A 26,838-nucleotide genomic window follows, 5' to 3' on the forward strand; every position below is an offset into this window, starting at 1 on the left:
TATATTTCTCCCGGTCTTTCATCCTAAACCACATGCTACTCGCCAGGATCAACGTTTGCATTCTCTGGACGTACGCAGGGCCCTGGCTTTCTATATTGACCGCACAAGGCACTTTAGAAAGACGACGCAACTCTTCGTTGCAGTGGCCGACCGAATGAAAGGCTCACCGGTCTCCTCACAACGCCTATCCTCCTGGATTACGTCTTGCATCCGGACTTGCTATGACCTGGCAGGTGTCTCAGCACCGCACCTCACCGCCCACTCCACGAGGGCCCAAGCTTCCTCGACGGCTTTCCTGGCGCAAGTTCCGATACAGGACATTTGTAGAGCTGCGGTTTGGTCGTCAGTCCACACATTTACAGAACACTATGCACTAGTGCAGCAGTCCAGGGACGATGCTGCCTTCGGATCAGCAGTTTTGCACACAGCAATGTCTCACTCCGACCCCACCACCTGAGTTGGGCTTGGGAGTCACCTAATGGAATGGATATGAGCAAGCACTCGAAGAAGAAAAGACGGTTACTCACCGTTGTAACTGTTGTTCTTCGAGATGTGTTGCTCATATCCATTCCAAACCCGCCCTCCGTCCCCACTGTCGGAGTAGCCGGCAAGAAGGAACTGAGGGGGCGCCGGGTCGGCTGGGGTATATATTCAGCGCCATGAAGGCGCCACTCTAGGGGGCTCCACAGCCGACCCGCCGGTGTTGCTAGGGTAAAAATCTTCCGACGATCGTGCACGCGGCGCGCACACACCTAATGGAATGGATATGAGCAACACATCTCGAAGAACAACAGTTACAACGGTGAGTAACCGTCTTTTCTTAAATTCACAGCGTTTTTTAATGCTAGATCACGAGTGAACTAGATAGATGGTGTTGAACCTAAAGTTGTGCAAAGAAGACATCTGACATTAAAAATGCATGAAACTGCATTCTGTTCTAATGGCTCTGGTTCACGCATTGAGCTTGACATCTGAATTAGGGTTCCTCATTCTCCTTAATATCTGCCCATGTCTAATTAGGAGACTTATTTGTGTAATATGATTTGAAGCTTTATTTCAGCTGTGGCTAACAGTAATCAGTAGATTAAGGGAGTTTGACAGGTTGGACAGTAAAACTCAAAAGCTTGTGTTTCTCACAACAGACGTTGGTCCAATAAAAGATATTGCCTCATACGCCTTGTCTCTCTAATGTCTCTCTAATTATGCCATGCATAACATAAGCTGTTCAATTTGATGACTGGAATAATCGGGTCTTCTGGCTGTTCCTAATATTAGTAACTACCTAAAGATGTATTCTCTTAAAATAACTTACAGCACCTGGCTCATCAATATTGGTTTGTCTGACACTCTGCAGAATAAGATAACCCAACTCTCAGTTCCCTTGAATTAGCAGAGATAATGTGTTTGTTTGTTTTTTCTTTTCTTTTAGCTTTTCTATTCATTTAATCTTGCCTTTGTCAGTGGGATCCATTTTAGTGTGGTCTTTGCCTAATGTACCTCTAATTATTTCATCAGATGAAACTACATTCATACCCGTATAGCTGTTGACTTGCTCTAGCTCTTTGACTGGTCTAAGCCTATAGTGGGTGAAAAGCAAAGACTCTCTGCAGAACATTTAAGGTGTATGTGTATGTAAGTACCTCATCTTCTATAGCATATTTCCCATTAAACTTTTTAAAAATATTTTGTTTCAAATTTATTAGCAGCAGGGCCAACAAAAAAATCTGCGGAAAATATTGAGTTTAAGATTTTCATACATCTTGCCACATAAACTTGCTCTACTTTACAAATCAAAAATGTGTAATGTTGCTGATCAAAGACTTCATTAATAAGTCATAAGGACCATACTTAAATTTATAAATACACACACATGCTCTCAGGGAGATTACATCAAATGAAGACAGACAACTAAATATTGACAAATGTTATAAGTACTTGCATACAAATACAAAAAGTTTAAATACTAAGATGGGTGAACTTGAGTGCCTAGTATTAAATGAGAATATTGATCTAATAGGCACCACAGAAACTTGGTGGAATTATGATAATCAGTGAGACATGATAATACCAGGGTACAAAAGGAATAGCTCAGTGGTTTCAGCATTAGCCTGCTAAACCCAGGGTTGTGAGTTCAATCCTTGAGGGGGCCATTTAGGGATTTGGGGCAAAAATTTGTCTGGGGATTGGTCCTGCTTTGAGCAGGGGGTTGGACTAGATGACCTTCCTGAGGTCCCTTCCAACCCTGATATTCTATGATTCTATGACAGAGTAGGTTACACTGATTGGGAAGTGCCACTATATGTGACAGAGCATAGAGGCAAATACAGTAAAAATCTTAACTGAATAAAGCAGTACCATAGAGACTCTATGGATGGAAATTTCATGCTTGAATAATAAGAGTATAGGAGTAGGACTATAGTACTGACCACCTGACCAGGATGGCGGTAGTGATTGTGAAATGCTCAGGGAGAATAGAGGATACAAAACCAGAAAACCAATAACAGGGTATTTCAATTATCTCCATTTTGACTGGGTACATGTCACATCAGGATGGGATGCAGAAATAAATTTTTTAGGTACCATTAATGACCGCTTCTTAGAAAAGCTAGTCCTGGAACCCACAAGGTGAGAGGCACTTCTTAATTTGGGGGGGGAGGGGAAATGCCAAAGAAACCCCCAAAGTAGCATTTACATTAAAAAGGGGAACTATACAATGAGGAAGCTAGTTCAACAAAAATTAAAATGAACAGTCACAGGAGTGAAGTGCCTGCAAGCTGCATGGAAACTTTTTTTTTAAAAACATCATTAGAAGCTCAAACAATATGAATCTCTTCTTCCACCCCTCCCTCCCTCCCCCCCCCCCCAAATATGTCACCATGGCTAAACTGAGCAAAATAAGCTATTAGAGTCAAAAAGGCATCCTTTTAAAAATTGGAAGACAAATCCTTGTGAGGAAAATAGAAAGGAGCATTAACTCTGGCAAGTCAGGTATAATTAGGAAGGCCAAAAAGAACTGAAGAGCAACTAGTTTGTGTCTTTTGCTAACAGCAAATTTCAAGTACAGCAGAAGCAGAAAGTCTGCCAAAGAATCAGTGGGGCCACTGGAAGATCAAGGTGCTAAAGGAGCACTCAGAGAAGACAAGGCTGTTACGGAGAAGCTAAATGTATTTTTTACATCTGCCTTCACTGCAGAGGATGGGAGGGAGATTCCTGAGCCATTATTTTTAGGTGAGAAATTTGAGGAACTCTCTGAGATTGAGATGTCAGAGGAGTCTTTGTAACAAATTGATGTGTTATACCGTAGTAAGTCCCCAGGACCAGATGGTATTTACTCAAGAGTTCTGAAGAAACTCGTATGAAATTGCAGAACTACTAACTGTGGTATGAAACCTATTCCTTAAATCAGCCTCTGCACTAGATAATTGGCGGATAGCCCCTGTAATGCAGAGTTAAAAAAAAAAAAAAAAAAAAAAAGAGCAAGCACAGCAGAGATGATCCTGGCAATTACATGACCATTAGTCTAACTTCAGTACTAGGTAAATTAGTTAAAACTATAATAAAAAAAACCAGAATGATCAGACACAGAGATGAACATGATATGTTGGGGAAGAGTTGACAAGGCTTTTGTAAAGGGAAAGCATGCTTCATCAATATCCGAATTCTTTGAGGGGCTCAACAAACGTGAGCCAAGGTGATCCAATGGATATTAGTGTACTTGAACTTTCAGAAAGCCTTTGACAGGCTTTTATCCCCAAAAGCTCTTTAGCAGTCACAGGATAAGGGGGCAGGTCCTTCCATGGATCAGTAACTGCTTAAAAGACAGGAAACAAAGGGTAGGAATAAATGGTCTGTTTTCAGAATGGAGAGAGGTATAGTGAGGCCCCCAAGGATGTGTATGGGGACTAGTGCTGTTCAAGGTATTCTTAAATGATCTGGAAAAAGGGATAAACAGTGAAGTGGCAAAGTTTGCAGATATACAGAATTAGTCAAGATAGTTAAGTCCAAGGCTGACTGCGAAGAGCTACGAAAGGATCTCTCAAAACTGGGTGACTGGACACCAAAATGGCAGATGAAATTCAATGTGGATAAATGCAAAGTAAAGCACATTGGAAAACATAATCCCAACTATACATATAAAATGATGGGGTCTAAATTAGCTGTTGCCACTCAAGAATGAGATCTTCGAGTCATTGTGGATAGTTTTTTAAAACCATCCACTCACTGGGCAGTGGCAGTCAATAAAGCTAAGAATGTTAAGAACCATTAGGAAAGGGACTGGTAACAAGACAAACTATCAGGCCCCCATATAAATCATAGTATACTCCCACCTTGAAAGTGGGTGCATTTCTGGTCACCCAGTCTCAAAAAAGATATATTGGAAATGGAAAAAGTACAGAGAATGGCAACAATTACTAAGGGTATGGAACAGCTTTCATGTGAGGAGTGTTTAAAAAGATTGGGACTGTTCAGCTTAGAAGAGAGATGATTAAGGGGGATATGATAGAGCTCTATAAAATCATGAATGATGGGGAGAAAGTGAATGGGGAAGTGTTATGTACCCCTTTACATAACACAAGAACCGGGGTCGCTCAATGAAATGAATAGGCAGCAGATTTAAAACAAACTAAAGGAAGTACTTCTTCACACAACACAGTGAACTTGTTGCCAGGGGATGCTGTGAAGGCCAGACATATCTAATTCTTTTTTAAACTGTTATAAGTTCATGGAGAGTAGGTCGATCAATGGCTGTTAGCCAAGATGGTCAGGGACGCAACACCGTTCTTGGAGTCCCAAAACCTCCAATTGCCAAAAGCTGGGACTGGATGGGTTATGGGGTGATTGACCTGTTCTGTTCATTCCCTCCAAAGTATCTGGCTCTGGCCACTGTCAGAAGACAGGCTCTGGGGCTAGATGGACCATTGGTCTGACTCAGAATGGCTGTTCTCATGTTCTTACACCCCCACACCCAACTGAAAACTTCATCAGACAGTAAAGACTCTCTGCCTTTTATTACTGCATGGTCCAAGAAGTAGGAGTCCAGGGTTTGGCCCTGCCAGGCAACATATGCAGTAGCTTATAGCAGTAGATATTTCAGTACTATTTTCCCCTATTCTTATAGAAGGGTAGGTGCCAGATTACAAATTTGAAAATAGCCAAGAATGAAAAGGAGAGGTAAAATCCTATAGAAAAACACCTGTCAGGGATGGTTTAGCTCAGTGGTTGTGAAACTTTTTCTGCCAAGGACCCCTTTGGCACCTGATTAAATTTCTCAAGCCCCCTTTCATTTAATATTCATAAATTTCATGTTTTTCTTCTATTAGTTAGGTTACTTTACTATTTAAAAAAAATAGTTAAAATAAGACTCACAAAGGAACCAAAAGAAAAATGTAGTGCAAAATCTTGTCCTGCCAACGGTAAAAGTTACAGATTACCATTCTGGTGTGCCCTACTGCAGTACTCCAAACCCCCGCATAACCCTGTGAAAACATCCGCTCAGTGTGGAGCAGTAGTCAAAAAAGCTAACAGTGTTTGGAATTGTTAGGAAAGGGGTAGATAATAGAGTAAATATCATAATGCCACTGTATAGGGTGCAGCCACACCTTGAATTCTGTGTGCAGTTCTGGTCAGCCCATCCCCCCACCGCCCAAATATATAAGAAATGGAAAAGGTACAGAGAAGGGCAACAAAATTGATTACAGATATGAAACGGCTTCTGTATGAGGAGAGATTAAAAGGGCTGGGAGTGTTCATCTTAGAAAATAGATGACTAAGGGGGGGATGTGATAGAGGTCTTATAAAACCATGAATAGGGAAGTGTTATTTATCCCTTCACATGATGCAACAACCAGGGGTCTCAAAGAAATTAATAGACAGCAGGTATTAAATACACATGAGGAAGTGCTTCTTCACACAATACACAGCCACCCTGTGGAACTCATTGCCAGGGGATGTTTTCAAGGCCAAAAATATAATGGGATTCAAAAAAGAACTAGATAAGTTCATCAAGGATAGGTCTATCAATGGATATTAGCCAAGATGGTCAGGGATGCAACCCTGTTCTCTGGGTGTACCTAGCCTCAGACTCCCAGAAGCTGGGACTGGATGACAAGGGATGAATAATTGTCCTGTTCTGTTTGTTCCGTCTGAAACATCTGGCACTGTCCACTGTTGGAAGACAGGATACTGGGCTAGACAGACCATTGATCTGACCCAGTATGGCCGTTCTTATGTTCATGGTGGACTCCTGGGGGTCTGGGTATCTCACTTTGGAAACCACTAGTTTAGGTATACTTAATCTTGCTCCAGCAGAGGGCGGAAGCCTAGATAACATCTAAGGTCTCTTCCAGCTCCACATTTGTATGATTTTATGACAACTCAAAATTTTGTGGCCCAAACAAGGATGACAAAAAAAAATTGGGAGGCAAAGAAGCTAGGAAAAGGTAAGTTTGTCAGGGATTAATACAGGGTTATGGGGAAATATAAATTTGACTCTAAACCCTTAGAAACAAGGCCCATATATGTCTCCCAACGTGTTTCTAGAGGGCCTAGTGCAGCAATCCCCACTTTTGATTTGGGCCTCTTGGCAATATTGCTCATAAGGCAAAGCATTACTTAATAAAACCCTTCTTCCGCCCATCCCTTACATCTGCATAAAGTGAATCCTTCTGTGTTTTTTGTTTGCCTTGGATTAGAAGGTTAGTAAAATAATGGTCCCAAAAATACTGTCAAGAAAATCTCTCAGTTTAAATGGGGATGTTTCGTGATTGCTAGTTTTCTGCACTGCCAGTTGAAAACATTAGTATATTCGGAAAGCAGTCTCTAGTAAAATTGAGTTTAAATTTCATTTAGTACGTAACAAGAGAGCCACTCCGGACACTACAGTGCTAATAAGCGATAGTCACCTAAACACTACCCTGTACCGGAAACCTACTGACCGCTATACTTACCTACATGCCTCCAGCTTTTATCCAGACATTACACGATCCATTGTCTACAGCCAAGCTCTAAGGTACAACCGCATTTGCTCCAATCCCTCAGACAGAGACAAACACCTACAAGATCACTAACAAGCATTCTTAAAACTACAGTACCCCCCTACTGAAGTGAAGAAACAGATTGCCAGAGCCAGAAGAATACCCAGAAGTCACCTACTCCAGGACAGGCCCAACAAAGAAAGTAACAGAACACCACTAGCCGTCAGCTTCAGCCCCCAACTAAAATCTCTCCAGCGCATCATCAAGGATCTACAACCTATCCTGAAGGACAATCCCTCACTCTCCCAGATCTTGGGAGACAGCCCAGTCTTTGCTAACAGACAGCCCCCCCCAACCTGAAGCAAATACTCACCAGCAACTACACACCACACAACAAAAACACTAACCCAGGAACCTATCCTTGCAACAAAGCCCGTTGCCAACTCTGTCCACATATCTATTCAAGGGACACCATCATAGGACCTAATCACATCAGCCACCATCAGAGGCTCATTCACTTGCACATCTACCAATGTGATATATGCCATCATGTGCTAGCAATGCCCCTCTGCCATGTACATTGGCCAAACTGGACAGTCTCTACCAAAAGAATAAATGGACACAAATCAGATGTCAAGAATTATAACGTTCAAAAACCAGTCGGAGAACACTTCAACCTCCCTGGTCACTCAGTAACAGACCTAAAAGTTGCAATTCTTCAACAAAAAAACTTCAAAAAACAGACTCCAACGAGAAACTGCAGAATTGGAATTTGCAAACTGGACACCATTAAATTAGGCTTGAATAAAGACTGGGAGTGGATGGGTTGTTACACAAAGTAAATATTATTTCCCCATGCTAATTTCCCCCTCCTGTTACTCACACCTTCTTTTCAACTGTTTGAAATAGGCCATCCTGATTATCACTACAAACGTTTTTATTCCTCCTGCTGATAATAGCCCATCTTAATTGATTAGTCTTGTTAGTGTTGGCATGGCAACACCCATTTTTTCATGTCCTCTGTGTGTATATATATATCTTCCTACTGTATTTTCCACTCCATGCATCTGATGAAGTGGGTTTTAGCCCATGAAAGCTTATGCCAAATAAATTTGTCCGTCTCTAAGGTGCCACAAGTACTCCTTGTTCTTTTTGCAAGCAGAGGTATTTTTAAAAAGTAGATAAAATCAGGATCAGAGTATTTCCCACTGGCCCTGGTTATATGCCTGAATCTTATTGATTTATTTGAGTGAAATAGCACAGTCTGAAACAAAAGTTCCATTGTACTTTTTGTATGGAGTCTGTCTACAGCTCAGTACTTAGTTGCTGTGTGAATAAGCAGGCAGTTTTTATTTTAAACTTCTATTTTGCATAAATCTTCCTTTAAAATTTGTCCAGAGGAGCAGAATTACTTGGTTTGTCTGATGTTTCTTGTTGCCAGACTGTGGCTGTTGGAGAGTTCAAGTTATGCAGTCTGATTCTCAGACATGGATTGACTTGAAAGCCAAGATCCTTTAGGGTACAGACGCCTACGTACTTAGACAATGAAATAATCCAATTTTTAGCTCGGCAGCCCAGGAGCGTGTTGTGTTAGACCAAATGCAAATACTGCATAGCAGCTGGATTTGTCAAGAGCAATTTCAAGCTTTTAGTATTCCATGGCAGCACAAAGTGTATATTGTTTTTTATTTATTAAACAGCTTTTGAGGCTTATTTTGTTATATGTAAGATGTCTTATTTTGTTAAATACAAGACTCCTACATCTACCATGAAATAAAGATTTTTGGATTATGGAATGTTCATGATACTGTACTGGATGATTTCAAGGCATATAATGAGAGGAGGGGCAGGCAACCAGGGTTACAAAGGTCTGTTATTCACATTGCTATCTTTTGTTTTCAGTGCTAACTCTTGTCCTTGGTATTAATAATTCAACTTTGAACTACTTAATGAATTGGATGCTTAAATTTGCTTTTAAAAAAAATGTCTTGCTGTAAAAGCTAGCTTTTAGTGTAATGGTTTATGCATAACTTTATTTAAAATTATATGTACCATCTTAAAAAAAAAAGGTTTTGTATAACATAGTTCAGTTCAATGGACTATTCTAGTAGAGTAAAACAAAATTTTAGGTGTTATTTCCTGAAATATCACTTGTGATCAATAGAATATCTGTTCAGATTTCCTCAACATATAATGCTTAATTGACTGTACATATGTTAAATGCTGAACCTGAATGCACGTTAGTGTGGACTGTGAAGTCTGCTGATGATGTGAGTGCCAGACACTTCCTTAAATTATAGACCTTGGCTTATCGCAGCACAGATGGAAGCACTCTTCAGTGTTTTGAATCTTGAGCAGAGAAATCCTGAGAAAATAGTTTCTAAAAATTGTATATTTTAATTTCAAACACTCCTCTTACTGAAGGAAAAAGTGGTAGTGAAAAACCTTCAAAGATTATAGCTGCTGGTAAAATGGTTCTGGAAAATGTTTTTCTCATGTCTCCATAGTAGTCATTGATAAGTGACCTGACACAGTAAGTATCATAATACAATGTAGGATTTACATTTGACTTCAGAACATAATACCCTCTGTAAGAGAGAAGGGTCTAAATCTTTATATACTACTATCATGCTGGCCGAGTGCTCAGCCATTAACTTACATCTCGTGTCATGTTTTCAATTATTTGTACAGGGTTTTGGAAATATAAAGTGCTGCATTAATAGTTACCACTTACCCGTGTTTGTGATGCTTGCCTGTAGTATGTTAACCTGGCTGTCCTGGTTAACGAGAGGTTAAAAACAGTCTTTTTTGTAAAAGTACTTTGGCTTTACTCAATTTCTAATTTTTAAATCACTGTTACTAATTAAATGACCATTGTAATTAAAGAAGAAAGACTTTGAGTTCATCTGCTTTTTTAAAGACCGGGTATAGCAGCTTGAAAAATCTACTAGCTCTGGGCAAGTGGGAATCTTGAATCTTCAAGCTCTGCAGAATCAAAGCTTTCGTTTAAAAAAAAAAATCTAGCCCTTAAATATGAAAAGTGTACACCAATTCCGTTCGATATTCTTCAACCTGCAGAGAGCTCCATTGTTCAGGTATTACAGTAGTGTTAGGAGATTTCAGCTGGAGTTCATGATCCCACTCTCATGGGCACTGTGCAAACAAAATGAAAAGACTGTTTCTGCCTTCAAGGAGTTTACAAACCAAGTATAAGAGAGAACAGGTGGAGGTGGGGGAGGAGGTCATTATAACCACAATAAGCAGTGATAACAGCACACCAACTGCCAGTCCGTTATTAAGTGTCTTGTAAGCAGGCACCACAGCCTAGGTGAGTTAAGGTGAGATGTGAAGAAGAAGAATGTAGTGCATTTATGGATTTTTAAAGGGAGCTCCTCCCATATATAAGGGGTTGTATGGGCAAAAGCATGGCTTTGCTTGTTGGGCAGTTTGACTAATGGAAAATAAAGGCTGACATGCCTGGTGTGGCAGAAGAGGGCATAGATGACTCCGTACCATGTAAGAAATGAGGCAGCGCTAAGCCCTAAGGGCCTAAATACAGAATACAAATAGTTCATTCTTCATGTGGTGGAAGAGGAGGCGCCCCTGGAGGGATACACAGAATGAGGGTTATCATGCATGAGATGACAATCCAGGAAGATGTTTGCCCCAGTGTTTAAATGAATTTAAGGGCAGAGGGGCAATGTGGCATTTGTCTAGACCAAAAAGGAGTTTTCAGTAGTCAATTGAAATAGATTAAATTTAGCTGTGTAGAAGTCAAAGAAAGATGGCTTTTGGAGATGTTGTTAGGGTTAGGGTTGCCAACTTCCTAATTTCTCAAAACCAGAACCCTCCAGTCACCTCTTCCAACACTCAGCCCCTGCTTTGCCTCCCCCACCCCCCCAAGGCACTGTCCCTGCTCGCTCCTTCCTGGTAACTGCTCTTCCCTTTCCTCATCGCTCAAGAGAGGATGTGACTAAAAGTTATTTCTGATGCCAACATGGCTTATGTGAAAGTTACAGTTCTTTTTCAGTGACACATGAAGAATTTGGCATTCACCAAAACTCAAGAATACCCTAGAGTTGAGAACTAGATACAGGGTTGACATAAGTTACCTCTGATTTATCTCATGGTAGCTAAGATGCTGATCTTTGAGACTAACTGCTAACATGTAAGGATGATGGAGGAAATATTCACAGTTCAGTTTATGGTGACAGAAGAACTTTGGTGTATTGTTGGCCTCCATTTGAATGGAAGTAGCAATCTCTTGAGTGCTAGTTGAAATTTTCCTTACAGCCCTAAGGGTATGCCTGCATAGCAGTCCTGTTGTGTAGACCTATCCAAATTGGCTGTATCTAGCTTGCTGGGTACCACAACATGGGCTTCAACTCGGGATGTACAAGCCTGCCTGGAACCCTGGATAGTTATATAAGGTAGACGTCGACAGTGAATGTGATTGGCAGTGTATAGGGTACATGTAGCTATGTGTTACAGTAAAAAGCAAGTTGCGTCCACACCATGGGGTATAACTACACATGAGTGAAAGGCTCCAGCAGTGAGTAGCTGCTCTAGCGAGCCTTTCCCTGTGATGGGGAAGGACTCTGGCAGCAGGACACTACACTGCTAAAAATAGCTGTGTGGACAGGGGAGGCATTGCTTGTTCTTGTAGAGAGATGCGTAGGGTACATAACCACAGGGTTCAGGCATGTCTTTACTTGCCTAAACAGTGCCTCACCAGCTACACTGCTCTTTGTAGCTGTGCTAGGGGGACATGCTTTGTATGTACTCTGCGTTCTGCCATAAGGCTTGCAGTGTAGACGTTTCTGTAGGCAGCGAGGTTGTGCTGAAGCCCTGGATTACAGCTAGCTGGGATGTGTGTACACAAGCTACAGTCACATGACATGAGGTGCAGACCTACCCTAAGAGTCGGAGGGGGAGAAATTAATGCTCTTGTAGTAGTAATCACAGAATTGTCACATCAAGAATTCAGAATAAAGCCTGAACTAAGTCCTCCCTCCCCCGCCACCTGGGATTCTCTCACCTCTGCAGCATTTCGGTGTTGTCACAAGTTATTTCGCTTTAATAAATTGAGCTAACTGGTATCTAAACCTATCCAAAAATGGAGGTTTTTTTGCCTGTTGCCAGTAGGGAATCTCACCACAATTAGCCTTGCATATTAGTAAACCTTGATTATTGCTTTAAAGACACAGATTTTTGCCCTATTTATTAAGTATATTTATTAGGTCACTTACATTTTGAGGCATCATTTATTCAATCTAGAGAGTATAAACCATGTTTAATGTTTCACTTACAACATTTTCAACAGAATGCAAAGTGTTTCATAAGCATACATTGAAATATCAGTTTCTCTGTGAAGAATATAAGCATCCGGATTAAAATTTACAACTTGGGTGTTGGTAAAAATCAACCATTTATTTAGTTACCTAATTTTCAGAGGTTCTGAGTGTTCAAAATTGCCACTGAAGTTGCAGGGAGGTGACTTCAGGTGCTGACAACCTCTGAACATTTTTGGTGTTTTACACAATTGCCTGGTGTTGGGTACTCCAGTTTAAAACAAATTTGGCCTATAAACATTTAACATAGAAAAACTGAGAGTAAGTTGCTGAAGGCCACAGTGACTCCATGATAGAGGCAGTTGCAGACTAAGTGAGTTGACTTCTAGTCTCCTGCTGTAATCAGTACTATTAGTTCTCTGTGGTAAATTGGATAAGGGCTTACTTAAGAAGGTGGTTGCAGGAAAAGTGGCAAAACGAGGCATCTCCATCAATTCTGTGAGGCTTTTTAGCCAGCTGAATTAGTTACCTAATGGCATCACATGCATGATTAAATGTAAATTCTGCTAGTTGCAAGAGAGCTAGATATGTTTGGGAGGAGAGTGAAGAAGGGCCTTCATTCTGCTGTTTATGCATAGTTTGTAGGTTTGAATACTAAACGTTTTATTTCCTCTACCCTTAAACTATACAATATCCTGGATCATGTGAATTGGTCTAAAGAATCCAGTCAACTTTTAATTACCTGCCAGTTTACTGGCAATTCCCCTCTTCCCCCCCGCCCCAACTTCTGGTCTTCTGCTGTACAGTTGTGCATACAGTATTTCAAGTTAGTATGAGGATGTGGTATATGCTGATTGGGTCATACTTTTTATTGCAATGGGAATAAAGTAATTGGGAAAATTTGTGGGTTTTTAACAAGTATATTCAATCTAGGGTATTTTTTTTTTTTAAAAGGTGAAGAAACCGAATGTTTTATTTGGCTAAAATCCATACTCTGACAAGTATCAGAGGGGTAGCCGTATTAGTCTGGATCTGTAAAAAGCAACAGAGAGTCCTGTGGCATCTCATAGACTAACAGATGTATTGGAGCATAAGCTTTCATGGGTGAATACCCATTTCGCGTCTGACGAAGTGGGTATTCACCCACGAAAGCTCATGCTCCAATACATCTGTTAGTCTATAAGGTGCCACAGGATACTCTGACACTTCGTTTGGAAATAGACCTCTGCTAACAACCAAATTAAAAAATCAGTGTTCCTTTTGATATTAAATCTTTTGAAAATTATCCAAACTTTGAGAAAATCTCAGTCTTCTACAGTTTATTTGCTTATCCTGCAGAAAGCAAATAATTACACAGTTCTCATTTATTTGTTAACTTTACATACTACTGATTGATTCTGCAAACACATGTGAGTAGTCCTGGTGAGTTCAGTGATACTCCTCACATAGTTACTCACATGCATAAGAATCTGTAAGGTCGTGGGGTAAGATTAAATTTAGCTCTTCCATTATAAACTTGCATTTCCAAAATTTAGTTAGTTTTGTTTTTGTTTTTGTTTTTAAATATGCAGTGCAAGATACTAGCTGAAGAGTGATATTTCTTGGTTTGGATAAAAATGTTTGTCCGTTATTGATAGTTACCAATTTGTATTCTAAAAAAGGTATTTAAAATCTACAAGGGGTTGGGTCTTCATTTGTATTCTTGCATTGAAACTGTTAGCTGTATCCCACCCATGATATTGTACATAATGTGCACGAGAAAGGCATTAATTGTATTCTAAATAAAAATAAAGTTAGCATTTGATGATCTGATGTTAAACTTGCCCAGTAACTTTTTTAGAAACACATTAATATTAAAGTATTGTGTTCTTGAGATCAGTATAATTTTAAATACCAAACATACACTTTTTATACATAAAATCTATACTTTTTTTTGTATCGCACAGCTCAAGGAAGCTCTAATAATTGAGAAAGTTAGGTAAATATTTTAATGGTACAAAAATAATTGTGGATCTGATTACCAAAACCCTGACTTCAAAGTTACAGCTGACTCTGTAGCTTAAACTGAAAACATTTTCGAAGTTCCACAACAGTAATAAAGGAGTGACATGGCTCTTTTTTTTTTTTCTATTTTTTCACAATTTTAACTAACGCCCTTTTGGCATCTCGAAGATTCTTTTAGGAGAGAATTCTTAAATGGATATTTAAAAACAATTTCATATAACATGACTCTGTACAAATTGCAAATGGGACATAATGTGGTTTCAATTTTTGTTTTGTTTTTTAAATATTAAGATGAGGGAATATATTCTTAATGACTTCCAAAAATATTTTTGCTACTTCATTGTTGACAGGGCGGAATGTGACCAAACAGGCTAACCGGTTTCTTAGCAGTCCTTTCTAGTTGCACAGACAGGATCTAAATGCAGTACCTTGTAAAAAGTTCTTTCACTTCAGGTTTGCCAGAGTGACAGTTATGCAGGCACAATAGGTGAGGATTTGAAAGTAAAATTGTGCTAAACTGGCTTAAATATCTTCTATACATTCAAATTTTGTGAACGAGATGGAGAGAACATAGTTCTAAGAAATGTTTCATTATGGGGATGACTATCTCTACTGAGGATTGGCAATTATTTCTATAGTGTTTAGATATTTATACTTGTTTACTTGAGACACTTTAGTTCATGAATAGTAATTTATAGTTGTTTTGCGTTGTAGAAAAATGGCTTTTTCTTCAACAAGGTACTGAAAATAGTTTCTAAAAGACAGACAATGTTAAAAATATGTTAAAAAATTAAAAGGGAGGGGGCGGTATGATGGCAATAAGCAATGGTTCACTTTACTGTGCTGCAATAAATTAATTATATAATGGATCTATTGTTCATTCTGTCACTCTGTGCTTCTTTCCATTTAAAAGAAAAGCCACTTTTTCATAACAAAACAATAAATAGGCTTCATGAATCTTCAACAGTGTCTGCATTTTTAATTCCCTCGTGTTAAATACACTTTAGGATAGCTGCTCTTTTTTAAAATTACATGTTACATTTTATCTCATTTGGTCAACAGGGGAGTTACTAACCTTGACGGCATGGATCATTCTGTGCTCAGAGGGGAGATGTCAGCAGTGCTTCATGACAGGTATGTTTTATATAAGTAGCTAAAATCAGGCAGCGTCTTCAGTGCTTATTGTCAGGGTGGCTGCGATTTTTCTTAACCTTGAAAACCTATTCCTTTTTTCTTTCTGGAAAACCTTGAAGAAATCTGAAAAACAAAACGAAACAAAACAAAAAAGCCCCCCCCCCCCCCAAACAAAAGCAAATGTTTTGAGCAATAAAATACACAACACATAATATGCTACTCACTTCATAAGTTTATTTGTTCCTCAGACATAGAGTATGTGATTTTTCCAAAATGAAAAGCTTGCAGTTCTATAAGTAAAATGCAAGGAATCAGTTTGAGATCCCTCCCCAGTCTATCTGGTTAAGTGTATCAGTCTTTTGGATCTGCTCTTGCTCTTTGTCAGGAACACAATCAAAATATGCTAAAGACACTTGATTGCTGGGCTGGTTGAGGAGGAATTCTGGTGTCTTTAAAACAAAATTCTGAATTCAACTGCCCTGTTTTCCTTGATTTTTTTTTCTTTCTTTTTTTAACTTCAGCTTTCTATTATTGATGCAGTTAACAGTTACCCAACCTTTCTAGAGAAACGGATTCAGGGTAGGAATCTAGACCCTTCTCTTTATATACTAGAAGATGATAAACTCCAGATTGTTTTAGCATAAACTCTGTTTGGGATCAATCATATTTTATATAATTGGAATGGTTCTAGAGTCCCTTATATAAAATCATAGCAATGTAGGACTGGAAGGGACTTCGAGAGGTCATCGAGACTATTCCCCCTGCACTGAGCTGAACCAAGTAAACCTAGACCATTCTGAAAGGTGTTTGTCCAACCTGTTCTTAATACCTCCAGTGATGGGGGAATTCTACAGCCTCCTTTGGAAGCCTGTTCCAGAACAACTATCCTTGTGATAAGAAAGTTTTCCCTAATATTTAACCTAAATCTCCCTTGGTGTAGATTAAGTACATTACTACTTCTCCTACCTTCAGTAGACATGGAGAACAATTTTATCATCCTCTTTAGAACAGCTCTTAACATATTAGAAGACTTATCAGATTCTACTACCGTCTTCTTTTCTCAAGACTTAAACATACCCAGGTTTTTTTTAAACCTTTCCTTCTAGATCAGGTTTTCTAAACCTTTCGTCATTTTTGTTGCTGTCCTCTGGGCTCTCTCCGGTTTGTCCACATCTTTCCTAAAGCGTGGCACCTGGAATTGGACAGTGTTCCTGCTTGAGACCTCACTAGTGCTGAGTAGAGGCTACCTCCTATATCTTACATTTGACATTCCTGTTAAAACATCACAGAAGATTAGCCTTTTTCACAGCTGCATCAAATTGTTGACTTATATTCAACTTGTGATCCACTATAACCCTCAGATCCTTTTCAGCAGTACTACCGCCTACTCAGTTATTCCCCATTTTGACGTTATGAATTTGAGTTTTCCTTCCTAAGTGAAGTACACTTTGCACTTGTCTTTATAGAATTTCATCTTGTTGATTTTTAGACCAATTCTCCAATTTGCCAAGGTAATTTTGAATACTAATCCTGTCCTCCAAAATGCTTGCAAAACCTGTTAGCCTGGTGTCATTCACAGATTTTATAAGCAGACTCTCCACGCCGTTATCCAAGTCATTAGAGAAAATATTGAATAGTAATGAACCAAGGACAGACATAGACCCTCCTGGTTTGACAGCCAACCATTGATAACTACTCCTTGAGTATGGTCTTTTAACCAGTTGTGTGCCCACCTTGCAGTAATTTTATCTAGACCACATTTGCCTAATTTGCAGGACTCTGTCAAAAACCTTACTAAAACCTTACTAAGATATCTCGCGTCTACTGTTTCCCCCATCCATTAGGCCAGTAACACTGTTGGCTATTTCTTATAACCCTATTATTCTTTAATTTGATTGTTTAATAATTTGCTCAAGTATCTTTCCACATATCTTTCCACTTTTGGCTGACTGGTCTGTAATTTTCCAGGTTCTTTGTTCCCCTTTTTAAAGATAGGTACAGTGTTTGCCGTTCTCCGGTCCGCGGAAACCTCATTCATCCTCCATGAGTTCTTCAAGATAATTGCTAACGGTTTTGATATTGTTTCAGCTAGTTCCTTAAAATAGATGCTGTGTTTTGATCAGCTCTCCACATTGATTACAAATGTCAATATACTTATTGTAGTTGGATGCAGTGTAGAGAGAAATCTTCCACTGAGTGTCATTAAGAAGCTAGGACGTGAGTATACCTTTAATTAATCTTACCATGAAGCTCCTGGTAGCTGAAGAAGAAATTTCAAACTTAAGTGTTACTAATTCATCAGCACATTATAAATAGGGTGCAAAATACTCTTACGTCAATGTTCAATTAGCAGGGTATGAAACATACATGTAAGAAAGGACATGAATAGATTGTTCAGATTGTAATAGTGGCTTCATCCTATTCCAGTATTACTTGGAAATAATCAAATAGATGTTGGTAAGTGACACTTTGTCTTGCTCTGTTCTGTCGCTTAATCCTGATATTTGTACTCTGGAGAAACCACAGACTAAGTGGTGCAGGTCTGTGCACTAGAGGGATATTTAACTGAAGAGTGGATGTACCAACCATACAACTACAACTTTAGACTTTTTATTATTTTTTTGTCTCATAACTCATTCTACTTTTTCTAAAAACAAAACTCATTATGGTATTTTCAGATACTGACTATATTTAGAATTGCATTATCCTTCATATATTAATGCTTCATTTACCTCACATACTGAACTGTAAGTAATTTGTTCTCAATTTCCTACAGCGATACCCGTGAGGAGTTTTTTTAGTTGTTTCTAAATGTTCGTCTTCCTTGTGTGTCAGCATAACAGTATTTCCTTTGGGTTTTCCTAGACTTGAAGAAGTAGTTGAGACAACTCACCAGGCAGAGAAAATTTAGTATGCTTACAGGAATTATAGGTGCACTCTGTTTATATACAAACAAAATTATCTGTCTTAGAAATATCAGCATGGAGGAATTATTCTAATAAACTGCAACTGTCACCCTTTAAAAAGTGGGATAAGTAGTATTTAAACTAGCTGTGGTTCTGGGAGCCACTACAGGGATCCTCATAGCATCTGTCTTCCATTGGAGGGGAGAAGGATCAAATCTGTTAGATATACTTGGAAAGCCTTACTTTGAAACATCACTAAAAGGCAATGTGTCATATGCACATGTGTTTTTTATACATGGATCCAAGATTTGTAGCTTATAACAGGTACAATCCATAATCAGAAATGCTTAAAATTATTTGTATGAGATACACAACCATAACAAGGGCATTTATTACATAATAGCCAGGTGAACTGTAGCTGTGTGTGTGTGTGTGTGTGTGTGTGTGTGTGTGTGTGTGTGATGTGCGTATTGTGACAAAGTTCCTCCTCTACCTAGGTGGGTCCTGGGCTTATTGGCGGATTTGCTCGCCTTACAGATTCACCATGTGGGTTGGGAAACAGCCCAGAGACCTTCCCCCTGGCAGATTCTTAAAGGGCAAGTTGCAGTTGCTTTACAGCTTGGAATCGCCAGGTCTTTCATACACAAGTCAGAAATCCCTTTAGCCTGGGTCCAGCACTTCCCCCCGTTCAGTCTTTGCTCCTCTGGTGTTTCCAGGAGTCTTCTTGTGTGGGGAGTGAAGAACAACAGATGAGATCACTCCCTGCCTTCTATAGCCTTAGCATACGGCGGGAACCTTTTGTTTCAAAGCTTGATTCCCAGACCGGTTTGGAAAAACACTGACATCCCAAGATGGAGTCCAGAATCATGTGGCCTGGTCACATGTCCTTGTAGAGTCATAGCAGCCATTACTTACAGGCTGTCTGGAATGTTCTCAAGAAGGCTCCACAGGTGGGGGATAAGCTTCTCCTGAGGCCTATTGTTCTCCCTAATGGCTCATTGCCCTGAATAGATCCTTCCCAACCAGCTGTCTAGGCTGAAAGTATCTTGTCTAGTGGGTGTTACCCAGGTGTAACTACATTTGAAGTACAGATACATAGTCAGTATTTGTAACTTCATGAAAGATCAATGATACATGCATACAAATAGAATAATCATATTCAGCAAATCATAACTTTTCCACCTTATATCACCATTCTTGCCTAAAATACATAATTGTGCAATAATCATGTCATAATATCACTATGAAGAATATGGGGGGCAGTGTCAGTCTTCTCAAACAAACAGTTGGGGCTTCCCAGATTGAACTTCTATTTTGCATGACACTCCAGATGATTGTATCTTCAATAAAATCAGTCTTGACAACTCCTATGTTGGATCCTGAGCTAGTTTGAAATTTTCAGGAGGTTCTTTTTCAAGGCTGGCCAGCCAAACTAATACTGTTTCCCTCTTAATGGCATTTTGTATTTATATGTATTTGTTGGTGGTGTCAATATCAAAATTCTCATACATATTTTAAGAATGTAAAGTAAATTTAAAAATAAATTGTCATGCTTGACTTGCATGATTGATCTTCTAGATCAGCTTCTTCCCCCTCCCCCCCTCCCACTTGTAATCTTTGCTTTGATTAATAGGAGCACCAATCTCCTGGACGATTAGCTAGGGTAATCAGGAGGGCTTTAAATCAGCCACAAAGTGGGAGGCATTCATGGTACGCCAGCCTCACGGTATCTTGCATATGGCAAATCCAAGCACTGTGGGGCATGTCAGGAAGAAATTTTGAAATTGTTTGAATACCAGTGCTAGGAAGGTAGGTAATAAAATGAGTTGGAGATGTTTTTGTATGAGAAGAAATGATATGGTTGATATGATACTCCTGAGTGAAATCCAGACCACCGAGGGGCTGTCACCCCTGCTCTGCAGCCTGGGGTGCCTCACAGTGCTTTGCTGTTGTAACTCCCAATGTGGGCTCCTCACAAACAGCCAAAGAGACATTCAGGATGCAACCTGCATGCTGTGTACAGCTACAGCCCTGGTCCAACAACTCTGACCCCAGCAGCCTGTCAGCAAATACCAGCCACACTCTGGCTTCCAGCAGCCTCTGATTACTACTTGCAGAGTGACCTCAATGCATTCCCAGTCCCCAATTTTGCCCCCAAACATGTGTTCTGCACTGTCCAACTGTCTCCTGGACACTCCAGAGATATTAAGCAGAGACGGATTAAGGTTTCCTGGGGCTCTGGGCCAGAGCAAGTGGGGGGGGGGGGGGCGGGAGTCCCTCCCCAACCCTTTCTGCCCCAACCCCGGGGCCCTGCCCCTGTTCCACCCAGGGTCCCTCCCATTCTGCCCTCTCACTGTGGTCCCTAAACCCGTTTGCTACTTTCTGCTCCTCTCCCTCCCCCTGTGGCCCCAGACCAGAGAAGCTATCTCCCTCCACCATGGCCCTAGGCCGCAGCAGGGAGCGTGAGCTTCCCCAACCCTGAGGCCGTGGCAGGTAGCGAGAGCTCCTCCAGTCCTGGGGCCACAGGGGTCCTGGTGCAGGGGCTTCCCCCGCTACTCTCTGCACTGCTGCTGGGGACCAGGGTCAGGGCACTGGGACTTTCCTTGCTGCCCCACAGCTGCTGCCAGGGAGCAGGATTGGGGGACGGGACTTTCCCTGCCCCGCCCAACAGCTGGGGCTTCGGGGCTCCCCCCAGTTGGCCGGGGCCCCTGGACACCGGCCCAGTGCCTAATCCGCCACTGATATTAGGTCTGCTGCCCCACTAAGGGGATCAGTATACAGCAGTCTGCCATCTTAAATGGAGTTACCCAAACAATTCTGGATTGGTTTTAATTAAAGAATAAAACAAGTTTATTTAACTACAGGGTTTTAGGTGATTATAAGGCTTTCATGTCAGAAATGGTTACAAGAGAAAGATGAAAATGCTTTCTGAACTTGACAAACTAGACTTGGTTCAAGGTGAAGTTCTTACCACAGGTTCCCAGTAACATTGCTGACCAAATTCTCAGGACAGGATCTGCTCCCAAAGTCCAAAGGTTGTTTCTTTCTTTTTTCTTAGGTGAAAAAGAGAGCGATGGATAGGGAGAGATGTGGGGTGTCTTTGCCTCTCGCTTTTATAGTTCAATCACCCTTTGAAATTGCATTTTCCTCAGGGTTATTCCTAGGTAAATTTTATTCCCTCTGTGAGGACAGAGTCTCGTTGTGAAAGAGGTTTCATGATGTTTGCTAAAATGTAGATTTTGCCTTGTCTCCCTCTTGCTGTTTCAAGGACCTTGTTTACTACTTGTATGTAAATTGAAGTAAACACATTCCTTAGCTGAAGACCTGCTTAACCAGTCCTGCCTAATCTGGGCTACGTGGGTTTGAACATATGCTACCAACGTCATTCAGGGGGAATTTATAACTTTACATATAATGTTGCTACATACATTCTGCCATGATGATATTGACTAGGAAGTTATTAATTTTCAAATGATATCTTACAAGGCATATGTTGTACAAAGACTATTATAGTGGTGTGTGGGGTGTGAATACAGGGCTGCATTTTGTCAGTTGGTATGGCTGATTTAGTGGGATGGGTCTTTAATGTTCCAGTTTTAAGTCAATAGATACAACTTGTTACATAAGAATAGAAAAGGAAAAAGTGGAGTGTGGTGGCACTCTACATCAGACACTGTTACCTGTTAAAGTAATAGTTCAGAATCACAGAATTTCAAATGTTTTTGGAGTAAAGTTCTAACTGGTAAAATTAAAGACAGGTGACTGGTGAACATGGATTATAGCCCACCAAATCCCGTTAGCGAATAGGACGAACTGTTCCATTATGTGTAGGAAGAAAAGCTGTTATGGGTGAATTCAACCTGCGGGGTGTTTGCCAGACATCTCACATATCCAGTAATAAAAATTCCTCAGAGTTTCTAAAAATAATAGAGGATATTTTAACACAGTCTTGCACCAACATGTAATAACTCGGTATTGAACCTCATTCTGATGGACAAAGAAGAGATTATTGCTGACCTAAAAATTAACAATTTTCTAGGGACCAGTGATCATTATCTGGTTACATTTAATGTGTGGAAAAAAGAATGACATCTATCAATGATATATATATTTGGATCTTCAAAGGCTTAAAACAATGATTGGCATAGCTTATTGGGAACAAATTTAAAGTGAGATGTGTTAATGAAATTGTTCAAGGATATCCTATTAGATATCCCCAAAAGCCACAATTCCACACACATGGGGGGAAAAAATTATACCAGGCAAGAAGCAATCTGTCTTCTTTAAAGGGAGATGTGGAAATGGTGATAAAACATTAAAAAGAAAGATTGGAACAAAGAGGAAGTAAATGACAATGAATACAAGTTACTAACTTATAAAAAGTAGGTGACTGATAAAGGAAGCCAAAGGAATCAACGAAATATCAATGGCCAATAGAGTTAACAATAAGGTATTTTTAAATAGGAACAAGAAAAATACCAGATCAGGTATAGGTTAATTGTAAAGAGTGATGTAGAAAAACCAAATGTTTAATAAGTGTGTGTTCTGTTGGAACAAAGGAGATTATATACATCCCTTATGAAGTGGATGTAATAAAAAGGTTATCGTCTGTAACAAGGGAGGAAGTGAGGTAGCATCTGCTAAAATTAAACCTTTTTAAATGAACAGGCCTGGATAATGAACACCCAAGAGTCCTAAAAAAACTAGGTAAGGAGCTCTCTGAATCACTAGTGTTGGTTTGTAACAAATCTTGAGGAAATTCAAAAGGATTGGCAGTCTGCCAGCATAGTTCCAATAATTAAAAAAGGTAAAAGATGATGCAGGGAGCTATAGACCTGTTAGCTTGATGTTGATCGCAGGCAAAGCAATAGAGTGGTTATTCCAGAACTCAACAGAGAATTAGAGGCTAAAAAAAATACGTAATATGAATCAGTGCAAGTTCATGGAAGGTAGATTTTGTGAAACAAACCTGTTGGTCTTTTCTGACAGAATTACAGATCTGGTTGATATAGACACCTATGTTGATTTTAATGTACTTAAGTTTCTCCAAGGTATTTGACTTGGTGCTATGTGGCATTTTGATTAGCTAACTTATAAGGAATTAATAGGGCACAGATTGGATGGATTAAAAACTCTCACTGATCTCAAGATATAGTTGTTAATGGGGAGATAGCAATGACTAGGGCTGTTTTGAGCAGTGTCCTCAGTTTTTGATCCAACACTATTTAAATTTTTTATCCATGATCTAGGTGGTGAAATGAAATCTGTGCTGGTGAAGTTTTCAGATGACAAAGATTGGTGGGGTAGTAAATAATGAGGAGGGCAGGCTACTGTTAAAGTAACCTGAATCACTTGGTTAGATCTCAATCCAACAAAATGTATTTTTAAATACAGCCAAAACCAAGAGAATGTATCTGGGAACCAAGAACGCAGTTTAGATCTACAGGATTAGAAGACTGTCTTGGAAAACAGTGACTCAGAAGGATTTTAGAGGTCATTGTAGATGGCCATCTCAACATGAACTGTCTGAACAGTTCTGTGGCAAAAAGGGCTGATGTGATCCTTGGATGTATAAAAAGGGAATATCAAGTAGCAGAAGTAGGGAAGTGGTCTTGGCTCTGAACACAGCATTGGTAAGACTGCTGCTAAAATTCTGCATCCACTTCTGGTCTCCATGCTTCAAGAAGGATGTGGAAGTACCAGAGGGAGTTCAAAGAAGGGCAACAAAAATGATCCCCAGGGCTGGAAAACAAACCTTATTACGTGAGACATAAGGAGATCAACTTATTCATAGGCTTGGAAAGATTAGATTTTTATAGTACAACTTGATAAATGTCATTTTCACCATACACAGACAAAAATATTGTCCTGGATGATGATTTACAGATGGGCAAGGTAAGAAATGCTGCTTGAGAACATATTAGTTTGATTTAAGGTTACTTACTTTGTCAACATCTCATGTCAAAATATAAAATTTGTGTTTTGTTGGGTTGTAAAACTAACTTTTTTTTTTGAATCTCAACATGTACTGTCATAATAGTCTGACCCTCTCCTGTAATTTTCTGCAACTGTGAAAATTTAAATAGATAAAATTAAAAAATGCTTAAACATAAACATCAATATTATTTGTGTAAATTATACAAAAATATTGAAATTTTCCAAGCTTACTTATTCAGTTTATTGAAGATTGAGAGGTAATTTAACTACTCTGTCTACATACTGACACATGGAAAAGAGATCTGACAGTGATGTAGTGCTGGTGTTGGAGGGGTTCCAACCTTACTGACAAAGGCAGGAGAGGATCCAATGGCTGAAAGTTGAAGTTACATAAATTTAGCTTTGAAATAAGATGCAACTTTCTAGCAGTCAGTGTGGTTAAACGTTGGAACAGCTTAACCAGGAGTGGTGGTGGACTCACTGTTGCTTGGAGTGTTTAAAAAGAGATTAGATAGCTTTCTGAAATATATGCTTTAATTCAGTTCCTGGGAAAAATTCTATGGCCTGTGTGTGCAGGGGTTCCTCCCCAGTTGACCAGGTGTATTCTGGGCTTTTTGCCTTCCACTGAAGCTTCAAAGATTCGCTATAGCTGGAGGTGGGACACCAGACGGGGTGGGCTAGTGCTGTCTGGTGTATAGAGAATCCTTTCTAGATGCCTATTTGGTGTGTCTTGCTCACATTCTCAGAGTCTGGGGATGGGACACCAGATTTGGGGTTGGGGAGGAATTTCCCCCCCCATGTCGGATTGGCAGAGATTTTATGGGCTTTTCCACTTTCTCTGTAACATGAGTGTAGTTTGTGTGCTAGGATCATTTCCTTGCCATTGTACAGGCCTTGGGCATTGGTGGCACTGTTTTCTGCTGTAGCTTGGTTTAGGACTGAAATGTTTTGGTCTGATAAATTTTTGGGGCTTAATATAGGTGAATCTGGGTGGAATTTAATAGCCTGTGATATATAAGTATCAGAGGGGTAGCTGTGTTAGTCTGTATCCACAAAACCCACGAGGAGTCCAGTGGCATCTTAAAGACTAACAGATTTATTTGGGCATAAGTTTTTGTGGGTAAAAAACCCACTTCTTCAGATGCATGATATACAGGAGGTCATCCTAGATGATATCATGGTCCCTTCTGGCCTTAATCTCCATGAAACTCTGTTTTCTTAGTGAAGATTAGTGCACATCATAATTTCTCAAACAATAATTTTGGTCACTTGGAAAGATCCTTCTGTTTGAGGGACCATATTGTTTTGGTCAGTAATGCTTTCATTTACATATTAGACCCACAGTTTCTGTTTTAAAAACAGAAATATGACTGCATGTAATTGAACTTGGAAATTGCTCTAACTGGTTTGGCCCAGCAATGGTATTGTAATCTAATCACATGCAGTTTGTCCTCAGATTTTCCTTTTGTTCTCCTGTCCCGACTGTTTTGTCAAACATGCATGAATTTGCATTACCTGTAATTGTTTATATGTGAACTCGTATCCACGTATTTACTAGCTAAAATCACTTAAGGTTGCAGATAAAAGTGTGCATTTGAGTTATGTAGGCCATATCTCTTCTGCTTGTTTCAGTATCTGCTGAACACACTGCAGCTTTAATCTAAGTATTCCATAATTCAGTGTAATCAATATAGTAGTGATCATCTTTAATTTATATTTTAGTCTTTTGTTCAATAACCAATTTCTCTTAAACCTTATTTTTGAATACAGGCTGGATTAGTTCTTGTCGACTATAAACTCAGAAAAATACAGCACTCTTACAATCTGTGCCTGCCTTTAAGATGCTTCCTATTCTACCAAAAAGGAATAGTTCTAATATGCAGCTTTGTCTGCAGTACATTTAGGCGTTATCCACTTTTTATGAGCTGCAGTTAGAACGCTGCTTTAGCCAGCAGTTGATTATCTAAAAGAGCACTTCTGAAATAAATGCTGTATCTCTTTGACACAGTGTAAAAAGGAACATGCTATCCTTAAATCTTCCTGTAATCTGTTTGAGAATACAAGCTGTTGATAAATAAGCATTTGTTCTCAGGTTTATTATGCCCCCAAATTAGTCTTTTGGTGCTAGCTTTTAACCATGACTTGTAGTTTGACATGAAGTTGAGAATGGAACAGTTAAATTGATGCTGATCCATTTGGAATACCCTCTTCTGTAAATGGATTTGTTGCATTTTTTCCCCCATTCCTGGCTAGAATCAGTGAACTACTTTTCAAAAGCAAGATGACTTTCTGTGTGGTGTTATTTAAACTACAGAATTTCTGTAAAAGCTAACAAGGGATTTCCATTTAAGTTGCTCCTTTAAAAAAAAAAAATACTTGCACCATATGGAATACATTGAGGAATATTTTTCTTCCTGTATGCCTGTATTGTTCTAAGAATATTGAATCCATTGTTTTTAGACACTTAAGAGATGTCTACGATTCAGTTTGTAGCTCACTTGAATGCATAGTGCGGCACACTTTAGGATTAGAAGACAACTGTTCAGAGTGGCAGAGACTACAGAATCTAAAATATATGAATCTGTGCTGAAA

The 26,838-nt window shown here is 39.6% G+C and overlaps 1 protein-coding gene across 28 annotated transcripts in view; it reads left to right on the plus strand.

Moving 5' to 3' along the window:
* The window catches only part of KLHL13 (kelch like family member 13), a 139,070-nt gene that overhangs the window by 25,999 nt on the left and 86,233 nt on the right, over positions 1 to 26,838 (plus strand). For 11 of the 28 annotated variants that reach the window (XM_065556771.1, XM_065556786.1, XM_065556783.1 and 8 more), the window contains one exon: positions 15,332 to 15,403. The exons of 5 other annotated variants lie outside the window; for them this stretch is intronic. Coding sequence is in view for 15 of the 23 variants with exons in the window: in XM_065556786.1 (XP_065412858.1) it covers positions 15,332 to 15,403 (72 nt within the window). In the remaining 8 variants the exon portion in view is untranslated. Of the gene's footprint in view, positions 1 to 1,515; positions 1,633 to 3,048; positions 3,229 to 15,325; positions 15,404 to 26,838 lie in introns of those variants that run through there. 12 more of the 28 variants (XM_065556784.1, XM_065556779.1, XM_065556778.1 and 9 more) reach the window with 4 other exon arrangements.

Source organism: Chrysemys picta, chromosome 9, assembly GCF_011386835.1.
Source record: "Chrysemys picta bellii isolate R12L10 chromosome 9, ASM1138683v2, whole genome shotgun sequence".
NCBI classification, from domain to species: domain Eukaryota; kingdom Metazoa; phylum Chordata; order Testudines; family Emydidae; genus Chrysemys; species Chrysemys picta.